Raw genomic sequence first — 20330 nt, forward strand, 5'->3', positions numbered from 1 at the left:
TATACATTTTCTTCAAAATTTTCATGATCTCATATCACACCATGCCTAATTTGTTTGTCCAGCTTGTTTATTTCAGTTTTCAGAGTTGTAGTTTGACCTGTTTTCCATTTCTTATATTTGTTTTTTTTCTCACCTTAACTAGTTATCTCGTTCTTGTGGAAATATATCCCATGATGTTAAACATTTTTTTTTAATTTTTTTGCATTCAAACAATTTCTCATTCAAAACTTTCCACATTCCTTCTGCAGTTTTTTTTCCACTGAACGCATCAGTCCAATTAGTTTTACATAGTGGCTGTTTTGCTTCCATTTAGTCTGTAATTAATCTTCTGTGCATTGGTTTAGATTTCAATTTGACAGAATTATCTAGCAGCAAATAAACCTTTATAACCCCACGATCATAGCACAGCAAGAGTAGTAAAACTTGACATGAATTAACAGTAATTTCTTTAGGAACACAAAGAATGTCTAGTATGTTCTGTTCCTTGGTATTTTTTTTTCACAATCTAAAGCAATTGTAGTTCCTGAACATATATTATGAATAATTTACTTACTAATGTTGCTGAACCAATGTTACTCCAAACTGTTTTTGGTAAATTTCAGTCCCCACCCACTTGACTTTGGTGATCTATACACTCCAACAATTGTTATATGTTCCAGGGTTGTCTTTATTGTCAGAGTTGCACAATCTATAGTATTGGTGTTTTCATTGAACATGTGCTAATCAGAGGTCTCATAACTATCTTTAGGCCCTATCACAACACCTCCACCTGATTTTTTGTTAGAATGTCTGTTACAATAATAACATTTATATCCTAACAGAACTGGTTTCTGGTCATTGTTCTTTAACCATGTTTCACAAGCAGTAACATCAGTCTTGCGGGAACATAGCAACATTTCCAATAGAAAAACGTTATTATTAATGCTCCTATGTATGTATTCTCTTTACAGACATTTATCAGTTTCTTTTTCTTCCTTGTTGTTTGATGTGAAGTTCTTCCTTTCTTTTCTTTTTTTATTCTCTTCTAAGCACTCTGAATCCTCAGATTGCTGAATAATGTATCCAGAATTCCAAAGTTGTCACGGGCATTGCCTTGTGATGTTTACAGACAATAGACACATCCTTTCCTAAATGTGTTCTATTTACTGTTTGTCTAACATTATTTAACTCACCAGTCCAGTCTTTAATATATGTAACAACAGTTCTACAAGCTACATTAGCAGAGAGGTTGGACTGGGCAGATCAACTAAGGTGCTATATGTAGATGATGTGGCATTACAGGCAGACTATGAGCAAGAACTTTAACAAAGAATAGAGGAATGTAATGCAAAACTACAGGCACATGGGATGAAACTGAGTACAGATAACACAGCTGTAATGGCAGCAAATAGGGGAACCAGAAGAAACAGAGACTTGAGATAGAAGGGAAAATAGCGGAACAGATTAACAGCTTCAAGTATCTGGGAGGGGTTGTTGAGGAGAAGGGAAGTCTAAATGAGGAGGTCAAAGCTGGAATCAGAAGGACTGTCACCAGTTGGCACAGAGTGTCGGGGTAGTATATGACAGAGGATTGCCAAAAAAAACTGAAAAATAAGGTGTACAAAACAATGGTGTGACCAGTACTATGGTATAGTACAGAGACACATGGGCAGTAAAACTGGAGCAGCTGAGGAAAATAGAAGTGATGGTGGTGAACTGCCTGAGGTGGATGGTAGGATGCACACTGTAGAACAAATGAAGAAATAAGGACTCCAGATCAGAAGCCAAAGTAGCTCCAGTTGCAGAGAAGGACAAAGAGAATAGATTACATTGTTTCAGGCACATGTGCAGGAAAGCAGGCAACAATCTAGTGAAGAACATTTGGGACATACAAGAAGAAGGCAAGAGGAAATGAGGGTGTCCAGCAAAGAGGTGGCTGGATTGTGTGAGGAAAGACCTGTGACAGACATGACTGTCAAATAGGTTAGGAGAGTGGCATTGAATTGAGAGAGATGGTGACAGCTGACATGCTACCCAACTCCGTGTAGAAAATGGGGAAAAGACTGTTGATGTTGATGATAATGATGATGATTTCTAAAAGAGTTAGACTGTATATACACTAAGGCATCCTACAAACTGTTGATTACCTCCTTACCAGGATCAGAGAGTTCAAACCATATGAGGAAAGATTCAGCTATTCACAGAAAGAAAAATAACACAATTTTAAAAAAAATAAACTTTTGCCATTTTCTCTGTGAAGTCATTCATTTTGAAACCTATTTGAAATGTATAATTGTGAAACAAACATATGTTTTCTTTTTCATTTTAGCTGCAATTATGACTACCTGGAGTTGCGTGATGGTGCAGATTCCAATGCTCCACTGATCAGTAAGCTGTGTGGGAACACTAGGCCTGGGACGCAGAAGTCCACAGGAACTCTGATGTATATGAGATTCAGAACGGACACCAGTGTCACTCACATTGGATTCAAAGCCAAATTTTCAATAGGTAACCATAACCATTTTCAAAAAAAGAGCAAGCTTAACCCTTTTGCTCGACTAAAGGTACATCATTACTCTCCTGCTTCTCTCCTTCAGTTAATAACCAATATGACTTATTCTTTTTATTGTAAAATAAAAGTTTATATGTGTGCTGAACACCTCTTTATCTCATGAGTACCTTTGGCATATGTAGTACTGCATTCTATATGCAACACTTTTCAAAGCAATATAAAGCAGTCACACATCTACAGCATTATCCTCGTTGAAACACATTAGACAGTGCACATTGTAGATGACTACTGTAAAGCAAATAGTTATGTACACAAAGTGCTTAAACTGATTAGAAATCTGAATTACATATCTGTGTCAGGTCATAGTTTTATATATATATATATATATATATATATATATATATATATATATATATGGGTCTACTTTTCTTGATCAAAATTTCGAAATCTCAAACAAGAAAACTAGAAACCTACTTAAGCGAAAGTGCACTACATCGAAACTGCACTTTCACAAAAGCTGATTCAGCGAAGCATATTACAGTGAGGATAAGGAAATATATCCTTTTCCCCACTGTAGTGCGATCTTGGAGTTAGTATATTTAAGTAGGGGGAGTGTGGGGGTGCAGGGGGGTGTTTAAAGTTATTTATTTTGTTTCTTTTTGCTGATTCTCTGAATTGGCTTTTGCAAAAGTGCACTTTCGATGTAGTGCACTTTCAAAGAATGTAGGCACTGTAGCAAATGTAAAGCACGAAGATAACCCAGGCTAAAAAAAAACATTTATTTTTTTGAAGTGCTTTTCATTTGCTGGAATAAGCAAACTTCTTCAGAAACCTAGTAGTGCACTTTCACTTAAGTGGGTTTCTACTTACATGTATGTATGTATGTGTAAATATATATATATATATATATATATATATATATATATATATATATATATGCAACTCTTAATAGGTGTCTGTTTTAATGAATCTGTGTTCCCTTTCATGCTTTATCCTCCAGCCTAATGTTTCCTCAGAAACATATTTTTTTCTTTTCTGTTTTTTTTTTTTACCCATCCCTTTCACTTTCCTGTGTTACGAATCATAAAAAAACTTTCTTTGTTTTGAGATTATTGTGATATGCTTGCTAAGGGTAAGAGTAAGAGGATCCCAAATTTAACAAGTTCCAGTACATTAAAAATGTAATTTTTATTTTGCCTCTTTATGATCTGAACACTTACCTTAGGCATATATATATATATATATATATATATATATATATATATATATATATATATATAAATATATATATATTTAATACATGATACTGATAAATAATATAACTACCCATTGTCAAATTCTTGCAGTCTGTATGGATCTGTCACTACAGGACATCTGTTTATGAATCAGTGCCAGTAGTCAGTGTCTTATGATTAGGTAAAATACTTGTGAAGATAAGCAAGTGTGTGCCATCTGATGGTCTTGCCGACATAGAAACTAAATTATGTTGGACTAATTCTGCAAGTATAATGAATGACTGTTCATTTTATCACTTCCACTATGAGTGGATGGAGATTAAGTCATCAAGAATTAGAATCCCCAAACTAAATTCCCCCAAGAAACACTTTTTTAGTGTTTTTGAAGGGGGACAACCCCCTGTGAACATATATATATAGCAACTCCATGATTGTACCAATTAAAAAAAGAGGAGATTCCCCTAAAAAGGACATCACTGTTGGCACAACTCACTGACAGTTTTTCCTATGTAGGAGCTCCAGTCCTCAGTCAATTGAATTTTGAGCAAATGAGGCTTGAACGTACCTCTGAACAGTCCAGATTTTTACAGAATATCCAGATTTTTACTTCATATTTTTGATCGGTTTCTCTTAAAATTTGTGGTTGTATGCAAATCATTCAGTACTGAAATTACTAAATAATGAAAGAAATTTGAGATTTAGACTTCACATTTTTCAGAAAATACATGATGTTGCAAAACCTTTTATTGTAACAACTTTTTTGGGCCTTTGGCCCTCATCATTTCGGCTTTGTGTAGATTTCTTCTGCTATGAGGTTGAGACATAATGGGCTTGAAAATTCAGCCTTCATTCATCCATAGGTAAATGCATTTTATCTCAGTTTAGTAAAGGGCAGCAATTTACAACAACTGGAGAAAATGTATCACTCAGACAACTGCTTACTAGGTTAATTATTAATTATTTCACAGTTTTCAGTATTCGGCTTGCTGAGATAAACAAGTGCAAACAGTTAACATTGCAGATGAATTCATATATAAACCTGACCCTTTAATTTATGGCAAGAGAAATACGTGAGTGAATTTCAGACTGATGTAACTTATGTGGCACTTTAAGTATAAATTAAACAGTAAGTGTACATTTTCTGTCTAATAATATATAACTAATAAAATGTAACCACACACCCACAACTCCCTACATTAAATATTAGTTTAATCCACATCCTTTCTGTTTCATATGGGGGCAGTATATGAATTATTGTTTACACTTATTGTTGACAGTTTTCTTTTTTTTTTTTTTTTTTTTTTTTTTTTTTTTGTAGAAGCACTAGAGTTAAACTGTTTGCTTTAGGGCAAAAGCAAAGTTTTTGATTAGCACAACAAAATCAAGTAAGCAATAATGCCCAATGGGGTACATGTTCTTGAGGAAATACACCCACCCTGGTGAGTTCTGGCACCTAATGCTGCAGGAGGCCCTCTACACCCCTGGAAGGGTATTATTTCCCTCCAATAACACACACCCAAGAGGATATTATTGCACTTAGAGAATTAGCTATATTTTAAAAAAGTTTGTATTTTTTTATTGCTATACACATTTTTTTTTATATTTTTAATGTAAAATAGTTCGCCCTACTCCTAATGTTTCAAACTTACTGCGACATAAAATTATTATCAGGGGAAATGTTTTACATACAAAAAATAAGTTATGTAAGTATTTAATGTGTATGCACACGCATACACACAGACACACACACACACACACACACACACACATCAAACAATTATAGCTACTTTATTGAATAAATATATTTCAGATGTCTCATTGTGAACAAATTAACAAAAAAATCATAAAATGCAAGACATTACAGTGCTTACCCCTCATTTGTCTCTTCAGTGCCACTGATTTTGTTGTAAAGTGCTGCCCTTAGCCTCATAGAACCATTTTTTTTTGGTAAATCATGAAGATTAATGTCTGCCAAAAACATCAGACCTAAGAGTTTCATACCTTTTATTATTTGACAGACCCATACTGATAAATTAACATCTTATGTCAGTGCTGGCTCTTCTGTCTCTGCCCCCCCCCCCCGCTCTCTTTCTCTGTCTGTCTGTCTCCCACATGCAAGCAAGCACACACATACCCCTCACTTACACACACACACACACACACACACACACACACACATACACACACACACACACATGCATGTGCATGCTTTTCTCTCTTTTATTTTATTTATTTTAAATTTTGGGCTTGGTAAACAGCTTGCTTAATATTGTTGTGCTAATCAAAAATTCTGGTTTTGCCAGAAAACAAAGTTTTACTCTAGTGCTGCTACCAAATTAAAAAAAAAAGTTGTTTTTTTTCTGAGCAGTAGAATTGTTTTCCAGTGGTAGTTGTACAATGACATCCTTCTCGAGAATATTCATTCTCCATTCAGGGTGATGATGTACAGGTTACCCATTCTGTAACAGTAAGTAAACAAGCGTAACTGGCGACACAGAATATGAGTGGTTAGTGAAACACCTTGCTTTAAGAAATACTTTAACACAACAAAGAGAAAAGAGAAAAAGACAGAAAATTCAGAGTAGAGTTGAGAGTAAAACTCCCATCTGCCAAATATAATATGTCTACCAGTGTAAAAATAGTCATTATTGTATGAATTCAGACTGGGAGTAAACTAAGAACATGTAGACATAAATGTAATGCTCAAGAACATGATATGGTAAAACAAGATAAAAAAAGGAAACTGATGGTTGGGAAAGCTGATGTCTATGGTTATGAGACAAATTAATGTAATGAGTAGTAGCTGGGGGGTTGTGGCTTTCATATGAGAAGCCAGTGATCAAGGGGGAGTAGCACTAGGGTGATCCATGACTGCATATTTAAATCAGACATTGCACTGAGGACTGAAGGCATATTCCTTAAAAATGTCAGGCTATGAGTGGAGGTGCGGAGTAGGGAGCCAGCCAGCAGGAGTTTTGTGCAGACTGGGATATAAATGATAGTTTGTTTAAAAGAAAAACAGCTAGAAGATTATACATTTTGTTGTAAAGGATGTGATAACTTGTGTTAGGAAACAATCTATGCATATGGAAGAGGAAAAGACTGGACTATTAATTACCCCTTATTTAATTCACAAAGCGGGGTCACTACTGGCTGAGGCATCTAAACACAATGACGTGTCAAAGTCTGTAAAAATGGTCTGAAAAAGAGCTATATGAATTCATTACAGTACTGAAAGGTAAAGAAATGTGTCAAAGGTGTTCCTTTCAACAACGGAAGCAGGAAGGGAAAAGTTTGAAAATGGTTCTGGTAAAAGATGCATCATTGATGATTATAAATAAACTGACTTTTCCTACTATTCTGGTATTACTCATAATGTAATAGTCTGTCCTATGTGCATTACAGCTCAATGTTCATCACATATAGTAATAAATTTCTTGCAAAATGCCACAATGAGAGGGTGTAGAGACTTGCAGTTACAGTGTTGTGTAAGTAAGTAGTTTTCCTTCTACCTCCATATTTTGCCGGTGTATTGCACAGATTTTAATACTAACAAAATAACATCAAATAACAGGAGGTCATACTGAAAGTTCTTTCAGCTATGACAGCATCTCCTTAACCCCAGTCAAAAACAATCATTTATTTATTTACCTACCTACTTACTGGACATTGAACTACAGCTAAAACCTTTAAAAACATTGCACCACTAACTCAAAACTTAAAACTGAAGACTCAAACAAACACCACCAGCAGCAATGAATAGCCACAGAAAAAAGATTAGTTTTTAAGCACCTTTGTTCTTTAATTTCATTAGAACTTCATCAGAAAAATCTAAACTGAATCAATACCATATAAATAACCTTCCAAAAAGGTCAAGTGATCCAATCAGACCAACAGAAACTTGCAATGGATTATATTACACTTAAACCAAATTAAAGGAACATACACTAAATATTAATATACAAAGACTCCCAAGTAATAAACATAAAAAAAAAAAATTAAAATTAAAATTTGAATTTAAATGTTAATTGAACGTTCAGGTATACTTGCGCTGTAGCAAAAAGCATGTAATATTAATAGATTCATTAAGGCTTGGCTTCTAATCAGCACTAAGTCTGATCTGCCAGGCTATTTCTCTGCAGTCAAGCATAGTTGGAGGGTTATTTAAATGGTATTGATTCAGTTTAGATTTTTTCTGATGAAGTTCTAATGAAATTAAGGAATGAAGAGGCTTAAAACCGAATCTTTTGTCTGTGGATATTCATCGCTGCCGGGGGAGTTTGTTAGTGTCTTCATTTTACAGCTGAAACTCTGTTACTATTCTTTTGTGGTGTTTTCTTTCCAATATTTGACAGTGTTTACTAATGTTTAGTATTTTTTTAGCTTCAGTTTCACCATCATATTATTTATATTCACTGAGGCTGAACCTGAAAGTGGCCTAGTTAGATACATGCTGTACCCCAGTCAACAAAGAATAAATAAAACATTAAAAATAAATATTTACAAAAGGACACATTTTCTATTTACAAAAGGAGACATTTTCATTCTCCAGCTTCATGGCATAGAGAGATGAAGTCCTGATTACAGCCCAGATGATTTGTGTTCAGAGCATGGGATCAGGTGAGAAAGGATGAGTCTAAGTCCCAGAATGATACCGCAGTACAAGCAGAAAATGATTGACTTCAACAATTGGCTAAGTTTCTATTGTCATTCCAAGGGGATCCGGTATCTGTCTGCTTGGGATGACATGACTGACAGACCTAGATGCTTTGCCAGAGATGGCCTGCATCTGTCAACTCTGGGTTTCTGGATACTGGCTAAGGCTCTTACCACCCCTATAGTGCCTTTTTACGCGATGTTCCAAAGACCAAATTACCACCATAACAACTATAAATAAATGCAGTCTGAGGGTCATGCTGCTCAATGCTAGAAGTCTAAATCTCAAGATGCACTTGCTCGAAGCACTCTTCAAAATGGATCACATTGACATTTGTGCTGTAGCGGAGACCTGGTTTAAAGCTGCAGAAATCACCCCTACGCTACCAGGCTATAACTCATTCCACACCTTTTAACCCCAGAGCATGGACTGAAGCTCCAAAGGCAGTGGTGTCTCCATATTCATAAAGAATATGCACACCTCCAGACTAGTAGCCCAGCATAACACATCTGAGATACTTCAGGTGCAACTAACATTTGAGAGGATGGCGATTCAGGTCGTGGACTGCTATAGGTCTTCAACCATGTCCCAAGACTCTCACTCCATGTTCTTAAGCACCCTGGAAAGTATTAAGGTCCAACCCAACACTCGCATACTAGGTGACTTCAACTACCCCTCCATCAACTGCGAAAACTACTCATGCACCAATACAGTGGCCCGACGCTTCCTGGAATTCATCAATTCCAATTCGCTGGAACAGCTCATTCTTACCCCCACTAGAGGAAGCAACATCCTTGACCTGGTTATTACTAACATGGGCAACTGTTGCTCTACACCAATAGTCAATTCCTCCCTGGTTAGATCCAACCACAAACTAATCAGCATGGAAATCCACTTCTCACCCACACCCCCAGCAAAGGTAACCACCTTGAAAACTTCTCCAAAGCTGACTTTGGGATCCTAAAAACAGAGGTGGCTAACTTCACTGCACCCATGTCAATGGAAAATAGATGCATGACTGCCGAATCATACACCAATGCACTGTACAAACACATACATAAATGCATGGAACTAGCCATACCCAACAGAACCAAGATGCTCTCTTCCAAAAAAAGGAAGCCAATCTGGTTGTGCCCTGTCATTAATAAACTCTACACCAGAAGGAAGAAACTGTTGCAGAAAAGGGTGAAGTCCCAAGACTGGAAAACTCCCTTATTAACCTCAACAAAAAGTTGAGATCCCTCATTAAAACCTCTAAAGCCAGCTATGAAGGCAGAATTGCAGCAGAGACTAAAAGCAACCACAAAGCCTTCTATATTTATATCAAGAATCTCCACAGCAATACCCAGGTTTGCTCTGAGTTATTGCACAATGGTACCTGCTATACTGAGCCAACAGATATTGCCAACATACTGGTTGACAGATTCAGTGCCAGCTTTACCCCTCTCTCCCCGACTAAAGGACCAATCACAATACTGGAGGAATGCCAGGCACCCAACATTACTGCAGAATAGATTAAAGCTGCATTGCCCAAGGCCAAGAATACAGCTTCCATGGGACCCGACAATATCCCTGGATGTGTTCTCCATGAACTACAAAGTGAACTGGCACCAAATCTGTGTGCCCTGTTCAATCACAGCCTCATCTCAGGCTTTATCCCTACTGAATGGAGCACTGCTACAGTCATCCCTCTTCATAAAGGGTGAACGACTAAAGACCCTGAGAATTTTCGCCCAGTTAGCCTGACAAGTCTGATATGTAAGGCTATGGAGCACATTATCATGGACCTTATTAACAAAGATATAGGGAATCTCCAAACTCTAGATCCCATGCAATTTGGTTTTGTGAAAGGTAGATCATGCCTGCTCAACCTGATTGACATATTTGAGTCAGTCACCAGAGCTGTGGATGAGGGCAAGGCAGTTCATACAGCCTGCCTCAATCTGGCCAAAGCCTTTGATACCATTCCCCACTCACAAATTATTGATAAACTCACCAAACCATGCATCAACCCTTATATTACTAGGTGGGTTGCAAATTGGCTCACAGAGAGAAAGTAGCGGACTCCAAGTCAGACTGCCGATCAGTAATGAGTGGAGTCCCATAGGGATTGGTCCTGGGTCTTCTCCTATTTGGCAGCTTCTTCTCAAAAGTCCAAGCCAACACAAAGGTACTCTGGCTGACCAAGTTCGCAGATGACTGCAAGCTGGGAGCCATCATTATCTCCCCAAGTGATGTAGATATCTTACAGAAAGGCCTCACTGAGACCAATGATTGATGTCGAAACCATGGCCTTAAGCTTAAGGCCAAAAAAATGTGTCATCATCCCCTTTGGGAAAAACTCAGTTCCCACTAATTACCACATCGATGGGAGTCCACTGAACACTGAAGACGTTATAAGAGATCTGGAGACACAGGTTGATAGCAACCTCTCCTTTGACCACCACATTGCCACTGTGGTCAGAAAGTCCTTCTATGTGGCACATCTCATTACCAAGGGTTTTGCATCCAGGAAGAAAGTGGTGATCATCTCTCTCTCTACTCTTCCCTCATTAGGGCAATCATTGAGTGTAATGCCCCAGCAACAGCAGGAAAGGCCACAAAAGTACCTCACAAAGAGGATCCTAGGCCTTAAACACATGTCCTACATGGACAGACTCAAAAAACTCCAGATATTCTCTGTCTCGTATCGTCTACTAAGAGGTGATCTCTGCTTGACTTACAAAGCCATGTCTGACCCAGCTCTGTTAGAAATGCTACATCTAAAGAAACCCCAATCCCTCTGCACCACACACTGCAGAGACCTCATCCTCATTACCACAATCAACAGAACATGCTGGAGGGACAGGTTCATAACCCAGAGACCACCCATGCTCTGGAATAGACTTCCCATACATGTCAAGTAGAGCACTTCACTGACCATCTTCAAGAGAAATCTTGATGAGTGGATGGGAAATAGAAAGTTCACCCCAGGGATCACTCCAGTGGCTCTACTTGATAGATGTACTGGGAAGTAACATTAGCCGGCATGATGCCAGGGCACTTCTATGGGCTAGGCTTGTAAAGGCTCCAGGGCCATTAGCCTAGTACACACCCATGGACCTATGACAGCACCAGCTACGTTTAATCATCCTTGGGATGAAGCTGCTAGGCTGAGGGCATTGGTGACACCCAACAGTGTTGATGTGTATCATCTGTCTGTAATGGTGGGGTTGGCTTGCACTGTTAATGTGGAGCTCTCATCTTGCAGGTCCAAGCTGTGGGAAGAAGGCATAGGCTGCCCCTCAGATTCTGAAGATGGCTTACTCTCTGCCACTCAGCTGTCACCAAATGAAGAATGAATGTAGTAGTTAGGTATCTAGCCAGGGACAAATGGGCTGTAGGTTTCTTGCCTAGCCTAGGGATACCTGGCTTTCACCCCAATGGAATGAAAGCCTTAGGAAGGTGAGGTGTGAAAGCAAAAGAAATGTGAGCTTTTGGTAGTAATCTAATACTGACTATAGTAACAGAATGCACAGGGAATGATTTCCATTTTATTCTAAAAAGCATTTTGGGTTCTTTGTCTGGTGGATTACTTTCTAACTACATCCCATTAATAGTTGTAGATTGTTTAAAGACACTAAGTGTAAATACTCACAAGTTTCAAAATAATTTAATTTCATGCATCCTCCATTTTGATTTAGAACCTGCCTCAGAATTTGAAAGCACACTGAATGTCTCATGTACTTAAATTACATTTGTTAAATAATGAAATGGCTAGATTGAGATTTTATGCACTAAAGCTAAGATAATCTGGTCAAGAAGAGACTAAGACTATTTATTATTACAAGACTAATTTCATAACTGCTTTAACTGAAAAATTCTTTAATGCACTGGAATTTTTTTCCCTACAGCTACTTGTGGAGGCACTTTCACAGGACAGTCTGGTATTGTTCATAGTCCAGGATATCCCAGCTCAAATTATCCTGACAACTCACTGTGTGAATGGTACCTCCATGGACCAACTGGACACTACCTCACCATTGTCTATGAAACCATCAATCTTCAAAGCTCCAGTGACTGCTCAGCAGATTATGTGGAAGTCCGAGAATACAATGCTTCTGGTTAGTAAGCATGCTACTGTATCAGCAGTATGAAATTCAGTTTCTTAATATAAAGATGTATTTGGTTTATTTTGTATGTCATCCATGTGCAAGGAAACTGCTTAATATTGTTCGGGTACTGACAGACTAACATAGTATTTAATTTTGCACTGTTAATATTTGGACAATACAGTAAAACTGCAGTGTGCTTTGCAAAGCACACACTACTTCAGTGACAGCAGGCTTTCAAACCACTTGAATCAGTGTTAACATGCAAATTTAGTACCTTTTCTTTTATGTGTTTTCTGATGTATGGCATGGCACACACTACAAGGATGATCATCAAAAATCTGCAGTGTTAATATCTGGACATCACATTAAACTGGAGTGTGCTTTGCAAAGTACATACTATTTCCATGACAGCAGGCTTTCAAACTATATGAACCGATATTAAAGTGCATATTTATTATAGGTTTATAGGTTCATATGTAGATGTTTACTACGCTAACGACTTCAAGGACCTTTTCAAGCCTAGCCATGCATCCCAAATCTCTGGCACGTTCTGATATACTTGATAACTGTAAGCAGGGGGTTTTGGAGATTAAACATTTACAAGTTAGGGCCTGGGAGACAAACCATTTACAGGTTGCCTGTGTCCATTAGAGACATAGGTGCCAAACCAGGGATGAATTCCCTGTTCCCCATCCAACTGTCCAGGTTGCACTTGAATTGGGTTAGGGAAGAACTCTGCTTCACATGTATGGGGAGCCTGTTTCAGAGATGGGGTAATCTCTGGGATACATACCTGTCTGTCTAGCAGGTCCTATTTATATCACAGGCAAGGTTTAAATCTTTAGAACGGATAATAGGTTCATAGGTTATCTTTTCTTTTATGTGTTTTCTGATGCATGGCATGGCACACAATACAAGAATGAGCATCAGAGATGCAGTAATGCCCACACTGAGTCTGTACTCTAAGCAAGAACAGAACCAGGAATTCATAATTTGAACTCAGTAGAGTTAAAACTGCACCTCTAACCCCTAGTCCATATTATGCTGCTGAGCCATTCACTACCTTTGAGATACTCGGTGTAACTTTCTTAGCTGCAGTGTATTAACTCATGGCATGATATCAGTAAGATGGCTTTTGCTATGGAATAATCCTGTATGTAACAAAAAAGCATACTGACTGAATGGAGCATTGTCACAAGTCTTTGTATATAAGCCCAACAGGTGTCCAGTTCACATATGCAACAACATCCATTATTTACAGTAATGCAGAGTGAAGCACCATACATTTTGTGTCCTTAGCATTGCTAATAAAACTGTTTCACAGTTCATGTCTCATAACAGTTTGACATAGTGAGAAGGTGCTTTTGTACCTCAAGCACTTTTGCACAGTCATGAAAATATAAATCCAGCATATTTTTGTTTCACTTTTTCTGTAAGTATTAGTGATTCCAGAGATGGCAAAAATAATAACAGTATAGAGACAAAATTCCTTTGGAGCAAAAACTCTTTTGAGAAAACACACCTTAAGCAAACAAACACAGGAAAACAAAATCCATACAAGCTAGTACCTAGCAGGTGAGGAGAAACCCCAAAGCTATTAGTAAACGAAACAGGCTTTTCACATTAACAACAGCAATACAGCTTTTCTTTTGGGAAGCAGTGGCCATCCTGCTCCTCCTATTCGATGTCATACTGTCTCTGCAGTTTTAGAGCATTTTTAGGAGATTTGTAATCATTCATAGCTGAAATATACTGCCACCTTCTAAATCTAAGGAGCTCAGTGTTAAAGAATTAAGAACACCTCAACTGTCTGGTAATTTATTTTAAGAAGTCTGCAATTATACATGTAGCTTTAGTGTTTCTGAGAATAATTGTTTCATTTTCTATTAATGGCTACAACAGGGACGGCAGCTTGAAGAAGCATATGCTCAAACACCTGCAATGACCAAGCATGTAACTGCAGTGCCAAAACATGTCCACTTAGAAGGATCTAGTCACTATAATATACTAACTCAGCACTGCAAATCAGGGCTATCGTATTGTTCCTTAAGTAGGAATTAAGTGTAAAAGTTTGCAGTACAAAAAAAAAAGATACACATTTCTTCATACTCCACAAAATTAAAGCTCCAAAAGGGAGATAGACTACAGACAGTAACAAAAAAAGCTTTATGTCATTGTTTGGCTGTTTTAAAGTACCAAATTATCCAACTAAAACTAAAATTTTTATACAGTTGAAGATAAATCATACTAAAGATTCTGAAAAATTAGCTAAAGCAAAAATATAAATATTGTTAAGCCAGTCCATTAAAAACAACGGACAATCAAGAAGAGCAAAATTATAAAATTAGCTTAAGAAGTAAGCAGTTTGCTGTGTACAAAGGCTTATTGCTGTGACATTAATAATCTTCATGCTGTATTCTTGAATTAGATTCCATCTTCAATAGCTAACAAGCTATTCAAATACACTTGTAATACATAACGAAACATGTTATGTGATACGCAGTCTTTCTAGTGAATTCAACTGTAATATCAATTTCGTGGAGATTATCCTGTGTTTGTGTGTCATTTAGTAAGCCTACAGAAATAGTATCTGAGTAGAAGAAATATCTGCCAGAAAAGAAGAATGCTTCTGCTGAAATGTAGGAATACATCTGATGTCAAAAGTTTCTGTTTTTGGAATTACAGAAGTATGATTTTCATTGGTAATTTAGCTCAACTGCACCCTCCTGGAATCCTTTCCCCAGAAGGAAGTTTAGCAGAAAACTAGATGTGTTGGCCCCGAAATCTGGATTATTTTTAAATGCAAGCAGATTTGGATGGAATAATTTGCATGAATACTGTGTGCTACTTTCCTGTGCATTTTGGTAGAAAGCCAGAAGTATATTTAATTTACCCTTGCTGAAGAGGAAAAAAACAGGAACACTTAAAAAAAAGTTACTTAAAGGAAACTGTGCCCTAAAACACTATATGTCCTTTCTCCAGAATATATTATTCTCCCGACAAAATGATCCCCATACTTCTGCATATTACAAATTATGACTTATGATTTTTCCCGCTATGGCATTTCTGTCCTTGTCATCTATCTCAGCACATACCATGTTGGGAGTACATGAAATGTTATGATACTTTCTGTAGAAATTTCTCTCTCCCTTGTTTGTACATCATTTTACCCATCACAATATAGTTTGTCTTGCCAAGGAAAACAATAGCAAGGTATGTGTATCTCTTTTCTTATTTCATACCCAGCCTGATCATAAAGCTATTCAGGGAATTTTTTTTTTACTGTGTACTATCATTTATATCAGTAACCAACCACAAAGAAAACTACTGAATCGTACACCAGCCCAGTCAAAAAGCCAGTGTCCATGTCTGCCAAATGGAAAACAATGACTTCTTGAACTGTCATCAAACATAAAAAAAAAAAAAAATACAATATGGTAAAGAACATTGTGATCCAACACTGTAATAACACAAAACATCTTTATTGTATACAAGATCTTAGCACTTTCATTCCTAAAGCAAACAGCGGGACTTCATCAGAGATGTAAATCATAATATCGCACAATGCTTAAATAATAACAAGACACCCTCCCCTGTCCTTGCGTCATTGTTAATACATTAATGAACCATGAATGTTTCAACATAAAAATCAAATGAAAATCAAAGGTTAGCAGTTGATGTTCATCACATATACACTTTAAAAAAATCCTATTACAAATAAAACATGCACTACAACCAATTAGATAAAAAAATTAAAAAAGAATTACTAGATTTCATTCTCAGTACACAAGTTAAAGAGGTCATATCATTTAAACAATAAGGTCCTGTGGCATGCTTCATTAATTGCCATTGCAGTTCCTTAGTTTCTAGTTTAACTTTCCATGCCTCCCCCCACATCCAAAGCATAAAAACTGAAACTATGCCTTTCCTGTTGTTGAATACATTTCCATAGGGCATTATATCTATCTTTCATTTTAACCGCATATACTTGTTCGTAAATTCAGTCTTTGAGGGCCCTTTCTGTTTATGTTGACAGCTTCACCTTCATTAATATAAGGGCAGTATTTGCACCTTCCACATTTAAAGGTTCCTGTTTTCCATCTCGCATTCCCAGAAGCACTGTATAATCTATCTATGTAATTCTTAATACATCAATCCTTTTCATAAATGATACACGGGGCATCTCCAACCACCTGTGTGTCTATTCCATTAGTTCCAAAAAACCTTCCAATTGTTCTCAGTTATCTGCCTAATCATTCCTGTGACACCATTTTATGTTAACACTAATCCTTTATTATAATTAATTTTAATGTCAGTAATATTGGTTTCAGTAATATAGGAAGTCTCACTTTCCTGTGCCCCCAGAAGTGGGAAAAATAAACCAGAAGATCTTTTAATGTAAACCTCAGGAAAAATACTGGAAAGGAAGCAGGATCATAGAGGGGAGTAGCCCCCAGATGGACTAGACAAATACAGCTGTGAGCAGGGAAATGAGGGTAGGTTATTAAATAGCAAAATACCCCTAGCAGAAGTAGGTACCAATATAACCTCCCTCAGGACACCCTCATGATCCACACCAGCCCCAATCCTCAGCTGGAGAATCTTTGAGGGGGTGGAAGGAGGAGATGGACCAGGAAGTTGACTGGAAAGAAAGCACAAGAGTTAAAGAACATGCTCAGTCTTGTAGTGCCTTAGGAAGAAGATTAAATAGGTGAAGGTGAGGAAGAATGTCAGCACCTCAAAACAGCATAGCATGCATAAGGACTATAGGGCAGATATGTGGCCAAGCCATTTATGAAAATAAGATACATAAGGAAAGCTAGTGGTGGAATGCAGAAGTCCATGAAGTCATCAAAAGATAAAAGAAGTTCAGGAAAAGGTGGGTGGTAGAATAGACAGACCAAGCTAATAATAAATATTAGTTGTCTAAGAAAGAGGCTAAGAGAATAGTTGCAGTGCCAAAGAACAAGGCATCAGAGGCAGTCTACTTGCTTCTGGAAAATGTCTCAGTAGATGGTACAGAGAAATTCTATCAGGTTGCAAGATAGAACAGGAAAGATAAAGAAGGCAGTCATCAGACACCCTTCATAAGGAACACAAGCAACATCCTGCTCACCAGTCCACAAAAACATCAAAGGCAGATGGGAGGAGTATGTTCAACAGCTACTGAATGAAGAAAACACCACAGAAGCTGTACTGCCCTAGTCACAGCCTACGAAGAGAGAAGAGGAAGAACATACAGGTTGGGAGGGTGGCCTAATGGTTAAGGTGTTTGCCTTACAAACACAAGGTGCAGGGTTTGAGTCTTACAAGGGATAATTGAAAACAAATATCCAGTAAAACGCCAAAGTCCAACTTAAGCAGGTAGCACAAATGAAGAAAAATGAAGCAAAGTTGGACAACTTTGCTTCATTTTTCTTCACAAGGGATAATTGACTAGGCTTAAAATGGCTCGCAAGTGGCAGTTAGCTTAGTACTACTCTATGAACCTATAAACCTATGAACTTATACCCTAGAAGAAGTAAGAACAGTATTAAGGAAAATTAAAGCAAGGAAACAGCAGACTGAGATGAGGTCACAGCAGATATGTTGGGTGATTTTAGGAGAGAAATGGCTCCAAAGGATCCTCATTGCAGTAAAGAGAGAAAGAAGTTTTCCAAATGACTGAAAAATAAGCATACTAGTGCCAGTGTACAAGAACAAAGAGAACATTCACAACTGTGGGCAGTATAGCGGTATCAGACTCCTATCACACTGCATGAAAGTTCTGGAGAGGGTAATTGATAAAAAAATATGCAAAGTAGTAGAATGTAAGAAGGGAGTTGAGTTCAGATTCAGATCAGGATGTAGCACAACTAACCCAAAGATTGCAGTGAGACAGATAGTTGAGAAGAAGTTAGAGATGGGGAAAGAGTCCAACTGGGCATTCCTAGATTTGGGGAAAGCATATGATAAAGTCCCAAAAAAGCTACAGTGGTTTAAAGTCCTAGAAACATTGGTAGATTTAGCGTAAGGTCATGTACAAAGACACAATAACGGGGGAGAGGGGGTCCCAGTGGGAGTTGGTGTGCATTAAGGTTGAGCTCTGAGCCCACTGCAGTTCATGCTGGTGATAGATTACATTAGCAAATAGAGCAGAGGGGGCAGCTCAACAAAGGTGCTGTATGCAGATGATGTGGTATTGCAAGAAAACCGAATAAAGTATAAACTGTAATCTGGGTGCTGCAGCCATATGCACATCATCAAGGATAGTGTGTGACACAAGAATGCCAAAGAAGCTGAAAAGTAAGATGTACAAAACAGTGGTACAGAAACCTGGGTAGTGAAGGCAAATCAGTTGAGAAGTTTAAACGTGATGGAAATGAAGTGCCTCATATGCATGGTAACATGCATACTGTGGGATAGCTGAAGAAATGACGATATCAGAGCAGAAGCTCAAGTAACTCCAGTTGGAGGGCAGCAGCGGCCTTAGGTCAGCTGGTGCCCTAGGCAAAAGGGCTCCACAGTGCCCCCCACACACCACCCAGGTGCCCCCAACCTGTTCTAACTACACCAAATAAATACTGGAAAAGCGTCCCTGCTACAGCGGCGCCCTAGGCGGCTGCCTAGTTGGCCTATGCCTAAGGCCGGCCATGTTGGAGGGAACATTGAAGAGAACAGATTACAATGGTTCAGGCACATGTGCAGGAAAGCAAAAGACCATCTGATGATGACGATTTGGGGCAGACAGGAAGAAGGCAAGAGGAAACAATGGCATCCATCAAAGAGATGGATAGGGTGTTTGAGAGGACTCAGGCATGACTGTTGAAGAAGGTAGGAGGGTGGCATTGAATTGAGAGAGATAGTGGCAGTTAATGTGACACCACAACCTCATGTAGAAAATTGGAACAAAGTGTGGTTGATTTTGATGGAAAGAGGAACTGGTAGTACTGGTTCTGGACAGGGTCACTGGGATGACCAGAAAGTATAAAGCAAAAAAAGGGGGAAGGATTGTAGTCTCCCCATATGCTTGCAAGTGAAATCCATACAACCCCATGCAATGCATTTTTTTGTCAGTATATCTTGTCAAGACTGAAAAAAGAAGCCCTGAAATGACAGACTTAAGCAAAGCACTGTCAGTGGCACAGCAGATAATACACTCCCCTGTGGTTCTGTTCCTTCACCAGGTAAATGGAATGTTGACACCGTAGTGCAGCATAAGAAGAGTGCTGCACTCCTGTGTGTGTTATCCTTAGTATGACATGTTAAACTGAAACACTACCGATCTGAGTTGGTGGTAGCTCATGTGTATGTAAAAGATCCCATGGCAACTATCAAAATGAGTAGGGAGGTTCCCTAATGCACTGGCTGCTAAAATAACCCAGGTCACCCTGCCCATAGTTATGAAAATGCATGTTATGAAAATGTGTTTGGCAACCCATTTAACTACAAGAGGCATGGTGGGATTCATACTTAAACAGCATGTACCGAAGTACTAATAAACATATATGTGAAGAGTAAAAGAATTCAAAAGGTAAATGCATAATACAGCTGCACAAGCAACAAAAAAACACTTGAGACAGCCCACTGGACACAAGTATCCCTCATTTAAGGAGCAGTCTAGGGGTACTGTCTGGTGAAGGAACTTGGCAAAGTCACACAGAAGATAAATAGGGGGGGGGATCAAACCATGTATTACAGAAAGCAGCTCATTAACAACTCATACTTTTAGTGATCTACACTAAGTGCTAGACAGATTGTTGTAACCCAAACAGTGCATTTCAGACCTGTGCGCCTGCCAAAAATCTAAATTAAAAATGTATTTACAGTTAAAATTTTAACATTAAACTCATAGACATCATACTGTCCCATTT

The 20330-nt window shown here is 38.1% G+C and overlaps 1 protein-coding gene across 1 annotated transcript in view; it reads left to right on the forward strand.

The window, feature by feature from the left end:
- Nucleotides 1–20330, forward strand: part of LOC122792709 (cubilin-like) — a 3134001-nt gene that overhangs the window by 2211449 nt on the left and 902222 nt on the right. The window contains exons 45-46 of the mRNA XM_044060295.1: nt 2309–2487; nt 12277–12486. Coding sequence (XP_043916230.1) covers nt 2309–2487; nt 12277–12486 — 389 coding nt within the window. The remainder of the gene's footprint in view (nt 1–2308; nt 2488–12276; nt 12487–20330) is intronic.

This window comes from Protopterus annectens, chromosome 2.part0, assembly GCF_019279795.1.
Source record: "Protopterus annectens isolate FY-2018-M chromosome 2.part0, PAN1.0, whole genome shotgun sequence".
Classification (NCBI taxonomy): Eukaryota; Metazoa; Chordata; order Ceratodontiformes; family Protopteridae; genus Protopterus; species Protopterus annectens.